This window comes from Acanthisitta chloris, unplaced genomic scaffold, assembly GCF_000695815.1.
Source record: "Acanthisitta chloris isolate BGI_N310 unplaced genomic scaffold, ASM69581v1 scaffold43917, whole genome shotgun sequence".
Taxonomy (NCBI): domain Eukaryota; kingdom Metazoa; phylum Chordata; class Aves; order Passeriformes; family Acanthisittidae; genus Acanthisitta; species Acanthisitta chloris.
The window spans coordinates 10,829-21,824 of NW_008685089.1; the positions used below are offsets into that span (position 1 = coordinate 10,829).

General features: G+C 40.3%; 1 protein-coding gene across 1 annotated transcript in view; it reads left to right on the forward strand.

The window, feature by feature from the left end:
- GNPAT (glyceronephosphate O-acyltransferase) overlaps nt 1-10,549 on the forward strand; it is a gene marked incomplete at its 5' end in the record, with an annotated part of 18,282 nt that extends 7,733 nt beyond the window's left edge. Inside the window, 8 exon segments of the mRNA XM_009079567.1 lie at nt 519-742; nt 3,245-3,490; nt 4,237-4,316; nt 7,279-7,419; nt 8,347-8,446; nt 8,540-8,633; nt 9,793-9,854; nt 10,147-10,549. Of these exon segments, the coding sequence (XP_009077815.1) occupies nt 519-742; nt 3,245-3,490; nt 4,237-4,316; nt 7,279-7,419; nt 8,347-8,446; nt 8,540-8,633; nt 9,793-9,854; nt 10,147-10,190 (991 nt within the window).
- Between the last annotated feature and the right edge of the window lie 447 nt (nt 10,550-10,996).

Consider the following 10,996-nt stretch of genomic DNA (forward strand, 5'->3'; position numbering starts at 1 on the left):
TACTTGTGAACAGTTGTTTCTGAAAAGGCCTGTTACTTGTGTAACTTTGCCCTGTGTTGGGAAGATGCCATTTGAAAATCTAATGATGGTGCATGAGCCAGGCAAAGCTCTGTTTTTTGAGAATTTGGTGCTCTTCCCACTTAAAATTTCCACTTTTCTCCCCCTTCTTTCTTTATTTCTACAAACTTTTATGTGATCATGCACCCGGGAGATGTAGCTGTGACTGGATTGGGTGGCTTTTGCAATTTGTTATGTAAAACATAATGCTTTTGAATTTTATTTGAAGACAGCAAATGTGCAGCATCTCTGTAAAGAGATCTGTGTTTTAAATATTGTCATGAAGCTACTGATGTTTTGCTCTGTACTTCTGTTCTACATAGCACATAGAATCACCCTCCAGATGTTAGGTGCTGGAAAGTAGTTATGGATCTGGGAGCAATATGGAAGAAATAAAGAAGTGTGCGATATATATTCCAGTTTTTGGAGCTCTTTACCTTGAAATGCACTATTTTTTGCAGGCATCTTCCCCAGAAGCCATCTGAGGATATCCAAGAATTTGTCAGTGATGTAGCTTATAAAATGGAGCTCCTGCAAATAGAAAACATGGTTTTGAGCCCGTGGGTGCTAGTTGCTGCTGTCCTGCTCCAGAATTTGCCAGCCGTGGAATTTGAACTTCTAATAGAAAAGACCCTGTGGCTTAAAGGCTTAACACAGACTTTTGGAGGATTCATTGAATGGCCTGGTATGCAGAGAAAGTGTTATTTCTCTTCCTCTTGTTGCTTATGAAGGATTATACATATTTCTGTGGAAACAATGTATGGTGACAGCTTTACAGAATGTTTTCTCAGAGTTGTAAGTGGATTTTAGGATATGCTAAAGATTATGCTAAAATCTGTCAGGTTTCGACTTAGCCTGTAGAAGATAATACTTTGAAAGACAGTTAGGTGGAAGCAAAATAGATATTTTACTGTTATATCCTGAAGTGTGGGATGGGAGGGAAATGATAAGGTACTTGCATTAGAGTACTGAGATTTGTCTAGTGTTTGCCTCTCTGAACTGGATGTAAGTCACAGGCAATTACCTGACCTCCTGCAGCAGTTAACTTCGTGTAATGCTATGTTTACTGCTTGGTGTTGACTACAGTGTAAGTTGTTACTGTGGCAAAAAACTACTGGAAACAAATAGGCAGAGGAATTCAAAACTCTTAAGTTGTCTGTTTATTTTTAAATTTCACTTTATCTCCAGATAAAGTGAAACAGAGATGACTTTTGGAGAGAAGGCTCTTTGGTGGCTTTGTTTATATATTTATACACACACACTCTTAGACACACATATATATATGTATGTATTATATGTACATATATATATAAAAATGTATCTACTGACTGTTGAAAGGTTGATTGTCCTTTCAGACTTTCTGTTTTAAGCTTCTCTCTGTGAACCAAAGTGGCACAGGTGATTGTGCCTCAGGATGTAAGTGCTAAAGCTAGCAGAGGAAAATATTGTGGAATGCCAGTGCATTTACCTTTTCATTGTAGGTAGACTTAAACCATAGGTCTTTGCTTTTGCAGTCCTGTGTGTAATCAAGGATCACTCTCACTACTGCAATAAAGAAGTAGGAACAGGCTACTGGTATAACAGAACTCTGTCATTTCTGGAAGAAAACCACTTCTTTCAGGGATCTGCACTGCAGAGAATACAGACAAGGTCTGCTTCTGCCAGGCTGGTGAAAGGAAGAATTTCATGTCAATATTTAGATAATATTTAGAACATTACTGCATAATAAACTGAAGAATATACCGTGTTCAGGTTTTTTTTCTTGTGTTTTGTTTATTTTCTTAGCAACAATGCATAAGCATTTGCTTTAGTAGGGTTGTGATGTAGTGAGGGAATAGCAAATAGGCATGGTAGTGATGGCAGATTTTGTTGAAGTGTGCTGACCACGCTCGAGGCATCAGTTGCATAGAAACAGGGTTTGTTGTTTTGGTTTGGGTTGCCAATAATTTGAAAGCATAAATACATTTTAAAGGCTAATTTGGTGATGTCAGCAACTACATGTACTCTGTGCATTCTTCTGTCTCCTAACAGAGGCTGTTTCTGCCTTTGTCTTGCTCGTTGGTTGTTACAGGCAGAACATTTGCATAGCTGTTAGAAATTTTATATTCAAAACAGGAACTGTAAAATTATTTGCTCAGACTTCTGGTTACTTTTGCATTGAGAAACTTGGCGGCTTTAGCAAAATGGGAACAAAGTAGGCTGAAGGAGTAAATAAGATGCAAGGAGATTCTACATGAAATCTGTGTTAAAAGAATATATCAGAGGCTATATTGGTTTGATTTGCTTGTGGTGCTGTGAACACGTTAATGTATTTTAGTGTTCAATACGTAGTTTTTATTGCTTCTTTCCCTGTTTGCCAAAGACCAAGTATTCCAATTTGATGCAGGGAATGCTTTGGTACTGTTTCAAGTGTAAGGTATTCTAAAAACATGAGGGTGTTTTCAAGAGTTGAGATGCTGCTCTTTGTCTGAATAAAGTTTGCTGTGTGTCATGCTGACAAAAAAACTTGACCAAAGCCCACAAGTTTGTGACTCTTACGCCTGCCTCGAAAGGACTTTGTTGTTGAAAGAAAGCTGCACACCCACACACCTAAAGCTTCCTTGCTTTAGGCATTTTAAAAGGATTGTCTTACAAACCAAGAAGAGATTTGTGTTTAAGTGCAGTCCAGTTTCTCATTGAGCAGGTCTGTTATATAATGATACTTATGTTAGGATTTCTGTAAGCTTAATTTGGGATGAGGCCTTCCTTGTGAATGAGAGTTGATCAAAAGGTTTATTAGATCAGACCTGTACCTCTGATTCAAAACTCATAGTGTCAGAAATGCCTAAGCAGAAATATGGTCTTCATGTCCTTACTGATGAATGTATCCATCAAACAGATCTATCCTCTTTTACTTGGAGGCTCAGAATACCTGTTCCAGAGTCAACAGAAGCATTTGTCATTGTTAGCAAGTGGAAGAATTTAAAGTGTTTTAATTACAGAAATGTCTGAGATTTGTTCTCTTCATGTCATACTATGCCTAGGCTGCTAATTCCTAACGTGGATTATTTTGGAACATCCCTCTAACTGAATGTTTGGTGTAATAATTGGTCTTCAGTGATAAAACTTAATGAAATACTGATGCATTTTAGGCTGTTTAAATAGAGTTATGTTCCCTTTTCATCTTCCTATCACATTTTCCTGCCAGATAACCTGTGTGCCAAAAAAGCAGTCCTGTCTGGCCTCACCCTGCATTCCAACATCGCTCGCCTCGTCGATGGCCACGTGGTCCTAAATGACAAAGGAGCAGAAGAGGGAGCCATAGGGGAAATGGTCTTTAAGCGAGCGCTGTCCATCCTCATGTGTGCCACGTACAGAAACCAGCTGCTGAACGTGTTTGTGCGTCCCTCTCTGGTGGCAGTAGCCTTGCAGATGACACACAGCTTCCGAAAAGGTACAGCTGGGCTCTGAGAATCTGCTGGCTTTGCTCCTTGTGCCGTCAGCTGTGAGAGGAGCATGAGGCTCTTGTGACTGCTAACTGGGGCTGTCTGAGACCGTTATACTCGGGATAAGGTCCCATGGCATAAGGTGGAAGACTTGGGAGGCGATGGGGCTATTTTGCTTGCCTTTTTTTGTTTGTTTACCTTTTGATACCTTTGCAAGTAGGTATATTCTGCTGAGAGGGCAGGGTCAAGGTGAGCTGATCTCAATTCCTAAGTTACAAATTGCACAGAGCTCACATTTGCACACGGCACAGTCAGTTCTCAGTCTTTCTTTTCTTCTCGCTACTGTTTCTTTAAGTGCCAAGTATTGGAAAACACTTAAGTACTTCAGAAACTTTTCAGAATGAATACCTTAGTATTTTGCAGCATCTGGTTATGTGGCATTTAGTGCACGTTCTGAGAAGCTACAACCCCCTGCTCTTTCCTTTCCTTAACACTGGAATCCAGTTCTTTGAGTACTTGCTCTCCTGTTGTGGTGGTTGCTATTGTATATTTATGTCTGCTTGTAATGCCAAGTCCATATTTTATTTGCAGTAGGTTCTCTCTCTCAAATAAGCAGTAAATGGCTTTTCAGTTCATGCTTTAAATTATGTTTTTAAACAACAGTACTTAGGGGCTGGACTTTGATACTTGTGGGTCCCTTCCAACTCAGAAAATTCTGTGATTTTTGTGATACTTTACAATACTTTTTTTTCAGAGGAAGTCTACAGCTGCTTCACCTTCCTGAGAGATGTTTTTGTGGATGAGTTCATCTTCTTTCCTGGCATTTCATTGAAGGTAAAAGCATCATTTATACAAAAATACTGATAGTAACACAGCCAACTAAAATAGCCTCTGATTTCAGGGCTTTGCTGAACAAGTGCTTTGCGATAAACGCCCTCAGTGATATCACCTTGATCTGTAAGTGGGAGGGGGAAGTTAAAAGGAGGTCATTTGGTTAGTTGCAAAATATCGTCTGACTCCACAGGGTTGCACATGCACTCTTTTTTTTTTTTTTTTATTCCCATTTCAGCAAAAAAACTAAAATCCTGAATTTGCCCAATTGTGAGCTATTAAAATTAACTGTAGCAGCAGTTTGGCTTTTTTTGCATGAAGCTACTTGTCTTCCAGCACAGATATAAAAACATACATAAAGCAGTCTTTTAAATGAAGTGTAAATACTGTTCTCTTGCTCTGAAGTTATGAAAGAGACCTTAGGCTATGAAGAAAAAAGTGTTAATGTAGATTTAATTGAATTCTATCACAAAGTGCATATGTTCTGTCACTGCAGAAACAAAACACGAATGCGCATTAAGGAAACACAATTTTTCCCAACAGCTCTTACAGTCTGTAGCAGAGGGGCACTGCTGCTCCTTCAGAGAGTTTAAACTATAGGTATTATACACATTAATGACTGTGGTATGCCCTTGTTATCTTTGACAAATGGAATATACAATTCTAAATGTAAGTACCTATTGTCCTCTGGGTGATTATACTCGTCCTCATGCTCCTGGGATCAGTTGTTCTGTGATGGCAGTGCTGCTGGAGGCCTGACCAACACTCTGTGCCTCAGCTGTTCAAGTATGCCTCTGTACCCACTTCTCCTTTACTGCGTAGCAGTATCTGCTCCTCTTAGTGTTTAGACAATGGCTGATGTTCTTCTTAGACCTTGAACTCTGAAGGTTTCAATGTTCCTGTGCATTAGTAAACTTTTTTTTTTAATATTTTGATGGTTCATGGTTGAGCCCTTTTAGCCTTTTATTACTGGCATTACTGGCTGGTGAAGGGACTTGAGCACAAGTGCTATGAGGAGGGGCTGAGGGAGCTGGGGGTGTTTAGCCTGGAGAAGAGGAGGCTCAGGGGAGACCTTATCACCCTCTACAACTCCCTGACAGGAGGTTGGAGTCAGGTGGGGTTGGTCTCTTCTCCCAGGCAACGAGCAGTAGGACAAGAGGGCACAGACTCAAGCTCTGCCAGGGGGGGTTAGGTTGGAGATTAGGAAAAGATTTTTTATGAAAAGAGTGCTCAGGCATTGGAATGTGCTGCCCGGGGAGGTGGTGGATTCACCATCCCTGGAGGTTTTCGAGATGAGACTGGATGTGGCACTTAGTGCCATGGTCTAGTGACAACGGTAGGGTTGAACTTGATGATCTTTGAGGTCTCTTCCAACCTGGTTGATTCTATGATTCTATCTTGTGGAGATGCAGGTATAGTACATTGTGAGCATAATGAGGGATGCAGCCTGTGAAGTTTTCTGAAGTGAGAGCTTTCCTAGTGGCATAACAGTGTCCCTGTTATTGAGTCTTACGGAAGCTGTAGTTGCATCCTGTTTGCTTGAAAAGAGTTTCCCCTCATTTTACCTCCTGCCCCATACAAACATTACTCAGGCAGAGCTAGTATTTTTCCTGCATGCTGCCTTATTACAGGGCTCAGTGTGCCTGCACCTAACATACCTGGATATGGGCAAGCTGGGAAAACTGCAGGCAGCACTTTGCTCTCTGCAGGACTTGCTCTGTCAGTTTGTATACAGACCTGCTGGGTCAGAGCTGGCCCTGGTCCAGCCAGCTGGAAATGCAGGTGGAAACAAGTTTATCAGTAAAAAACTGGTTCAACATACCCAATATAAATTGGTAAGTCCATATGTAGTTTTTTATTTGGATTTGAAACTGATTCCATGTGGTTTTTATCAATGCTAAGGGCAAATACCTGATGGTGATAGTTGTTATCTTTTCTGCATTAATAAAGAGGTAAGTATAATTTTCATAAGAATATTCAAGACTTGCAACTATATTAAAATCTCGTAGTTTTTTTTATATAGAAGAGAATTGGGCACTGCTATGTTTAGTGTTATTTGTTAGCAATTGTTGCCTCTTGCAGCTTTTTTGAAGTACCAGAACCTAGCAGGTAACAGGAGTGTGTCTGGCTATGTCTGACTTTATTTGAGTCAGATGAAAGAGTTGCTATAATGTTAAGCCACCCATCCCTCTATTCAGCCATGTGTCTGTCATGTCTGTGTTCTATCACTTTGTGTTCTGTGTGTCTCCTGTGCTTCCTCCCCCTTATCCTCATATTGGCAGGAAAATGATTTTGTCATTGGCATTTCCATAATTTGTGTCTTTTGGCCATCGTGTTGTGTCTTTGGTAGCGGGCCGGTCAGTGTGCTGTATTATCATTTATCACAAACAGTGGATGAGAGATGAAGGCAAACCCTTACTTTAAATAAATAAGAAACATCCACAGAAAAAACCCCAAACCCTAAACTGGACAATCTGGCCTTATCCTGACAAAATCCAGAGGGAGCTGAGGCTGGCTGGTGCAGCAACAGCCTTGCCCCTAGGCCTGTTGTGCATAGAGATACTGCTGTGTTTAAGAGTGTGTTCACACTGCCTTTTTATAAGGGTATTTCTGGTAGATATGAAAATTTTGGTTCAAGTCTCTTGAGAGCTGAGTTCAGAAATGGAGGTGGTGTCCTGTTGTGGTTTTTGTTACTGATTTTGTGGGAAGTCATAGCTATACTTCCTGAAGTGTTAAAATTTCGCCTGTTGTGCATAGAGATACTGCTGTGTTTAAGAGTGTGTTCACACTGCCTTTTTATAAGGGTATTTCTGGTAGATATGAAAATTTTGGTTCAAGTCTCTTGAGAGCTGAGTTCAGAAATGGAGGTGGTGTCCTGTTGTGGTTTTTGTTACTGATTTTGTGGGAAGTCATAGCTATACTTCCTGAAGTGTTAAAATTTCAGTTATGCTTCTCTCTCTCCCAGGACTTTGAGGAAGGATGTTTTCTGCTCACAAAATGTGATGCCATTCAAATGAGTCAGCAGGAGATCTACCCTACTGACAAAGGAAATGTTACAGTGTCTTTCTTGTCAGCTATGTTCAGACCTTTTGTGGAAGGTTATCAGGTATGTTGTCCTTCAGAAAATTGTCTTTTCTTTTTTCCTCTGTGTCTTACAGAGAAACTAGGAAAGCCATGATACATCTGCAGTATAAACAGTGACTCTTTTCATGGCTGGGGAGTGCAAGAGTTAAGAAATAGCAGTAATAAATATCTTAAACACCACCCTCTCCCAGGATCCTGATTTCAGCTTTTGGCTCAACTTCTCCAATTTACTAAAGCAGAAACTACCTTGCAACGTGATGGCTCACTGTGGGTTTATAAGCTTCATGGGGAGTGTGCTGCTAACAGGTTCATTGCTCTTTTTTCATGAGGAGCTCTTGCTTAATTCATTTTATGTGGGCTGTACTGCCAGGTGTGGAAATGAGTTTGCGTCTCCTATCTGATAGCTTTTTTGGGAGTCATTAATTGCATCCACATCTCTTTACATTCTTCTGGTTTTCCAAGGTTTTAATAAGATTAAACACTTACATTCCTGTAATAAGCAATGTATACGAACCCAGGAGGCTAAAATCTCAGGTATGCCAGCATAAGATTGGTGGGACTGTAGATGTTTAACATAGTGGAATCTGTTAATGATCTGGTGTGTGGCTTGGACTGAGCTGTACTCGTTTGTGCTGGTTTTCCCCACCTGTAAAACAGGTATTGCTTTAAAATCGTTAAACTGTTGTTGGTGGTAAGAACAGGAATGTTAAATTAATGTCTGTGGTAACTATTGTAGAAATATTGAACCTTATCTTAAAATTGAAGTTCTTCTGCCTGTAAGACAGTTATAAAAATTTCAGATGCCCTATGTAATGATACATTTTGAGTTCCTCTCCTACATTTTTCCAAGTGGAACAGTGTTACTTACTCAGAAGAACAGGTCTGTTTGTAGTCCATAACAAGCTGACAGTCAAAATGAAAGGAGTGCTAATTTTCTTTAAAATGTTAGTTAATTTTCAGATACCTCTCAAAGGAAATAAAAGAAGCATTTACCGAGAAGCAGTTTATACCTGGAGTCCGCAACTTTGTTTTTCAACTCCTTGAGAAGGGTGTGTACAGCTGTTATGCAATATGATTTTACAAGAGTAGCCTGTTAATAGAAAATTATAGAAGCCTTAATTGTGTTTCTGCTCTCTCCATAGGGACTACGCAGTGTTATGAAGCACTGTCTTCTGACATGCAGAAAAATGCCTTAGCAGCTCTTGTGCAACTAGGTGCAGTGATGAAGAAGAAAATGTAAGTAATGTTGGCTTTTTGGTATACAGAAGTGAATGTGTAGTCTTAGTGGCAATTCTTAATGTCTGAGCTATTAGTATGAAGCAGAACAGCAGAACCCCAACTGCCTGAGCACCAATTAGGTGGAGGTTGACTGGGTTTACTGGAGTTGTGGTGAAGACCTGGTAGTTCCTTTCTGCACATGTAGGAGCGGAATGGCACACCCTCACAGCGCAGACTCCTGTGGGACCCAGCAGCAGAACGCGTTAACTCACTACTGGGCTTCTTCTGACTCCCTTTACCTTTTGGATTTCAGATTTTCCCCCAAGGTTTTGATAAACAGAAAGAACAGCCCTGCTTATTTTTAATAGAAGAGTTACTCTGTGTGTTGCAATAAGCCTCATCAGGCAATGGAAGCAATAATCAGGAATACTTCTTGTTTGGGAGGAGTTCAGCACAGGCATCTCAAAGCAATTTAACAGAAAGCTTAATCTTTTAACACAGTTCATCGTTTATAGGCCTAAGATTAAAACTCACCTATTTTTATACAAAATACGGTGATAGGCATTATCCTGTTGCCAAATTAATTTATGTTGTGCTTCTTACTGTATTTAAAAGTATGACCATGGAAGTCCCTGATAAACAAGTCTCTGCATTGTCTTGAGTGTCTCACAGAACATAGCTGCAGCTGATGACCCCGAGCTATTGCCTTGTGCCTCTGCTCAGGAAATGAATAGGTTAAGGATGTAGTGCAAAGTGCCCAAGGTACTGCTGTTATGTCCCATGCCGTGGCACTGTGCTAAATAGATGTCTATACTTAAATTTCCCTTTCAAGGAAAAGGAATTAATTGAGTGCAACAGAATTTGATGTCGTCAGAAGATTTGGTTCAGTTTCAGAGAGAGAGTCTTGAAAATCATATTATTGAAAACAAGCATTTTCTTCCAGTAGCTGTCCCCAGTTAAACTTAAGGGGAGAAAGAGACATGGGGACTGTGAACAAGAGCAAGGATAAAGAGACCATAATTGTTCCTGAGTAGAAGTTTGACATGTCCTTAAATTTAATATGTATGCTGGCAGGATATTATGTAATTGTGAAAATGTTTAATTCAGATTATTTGTGTAGAAATGACTGGAATAAGAAATATTTATTGGAGAAACTTCTTTTTTCTTTTAACTGTAGGTCCAATGGGTTCACTTACAGTGTAAATCAAGAGGCTGTTAGTAAAATCCTGGATGTGTTTGGTAAGTGCTCTCTAATTTGAAGAGAGCTTCTGAAGTTATGCAGGACTTTGGACAATCCACATATATTAGATGTAATGCTTTTTCACTAGTGGTTCCATAACTTAAACTGTATAAAAATCACTTTTTTTTTTTTTTTTTAACAAGACTAATTCTGGTGTCATTGCTGCAGCTTTTATTTTACTTCACGTACTGTGCATCTCGGTGACCGAGGGGATAAAGTAAGAAGTGGTGTGGTGTTTATAGCATTTTGATCAGAAGAGTTTACCAATTTTTTATTATTTTTTTTGGTTAGACGCTCGGATGCCTGTACAGAAACCTGTGGCTGCACGACTCTAAGTGGTCACTGATGCTGTGACTGGGTGTAAGCTCCTGCTGAGGACATGGACCACCACCCTGCCAGAGCAGGAGGGGAGCAGGCAAGGCTCCCCCGTTGCCTGGCCAGCCTGCAAGCATGGGAGGCAGAGAAAGATTCTTCAGCCAGGCAGCTCTCCATTACCGCTTAGGAATCGCTGCTGCGGGGGTTAGAGTTGTATTTGTATCCTCACTGTGTTTTGTTTTTAAAAACAAATTAAACATTGTCTTTTTTTTTTTTGAGAAGTATTTAAAGAGATGTGCACAGTAATGGCTACTCAAATACTTTTTTCTAGACTTGTAACAAGGAATGTGATTGGTTTTAAATATTTCATCGATGTGAAAATATAACAGGGAATTAAAAGACTTGCTATGAAATTAATACTTAGAAAAAAACCAACATTGCTGGCTGGCTAAATGCAAGGCAAGACCTCTATGAATGAAGAGCACAAATCAAACCTTTGGCAATAACCAAACTGCTAATTGTGTTGGGTTTTATGTTTTGCTATTTTTTGTTCGGGTTTTTTTTTTAAAGGCCACTTGGCATTATTTTAATTACTTCATGAATGTTATATTTAAACACTGAATTAAAGCAGAGACGTTAACGTGTCTGTCGTCCGTTACCGACCCTTCCCGCACCACCGCTAACTCCGTGTCTGTCTAGACGGACGAGCTCAGCCCTCGCGTTCCCCCGCGCCCTTGCTCCGCTGCGAAACCGACGCCGGGAGCGGCGCGGAGCGGAGCACGGGAACACAGCCCGGGAAGGCACAGCGGGGGAGCACGGCGCCGCG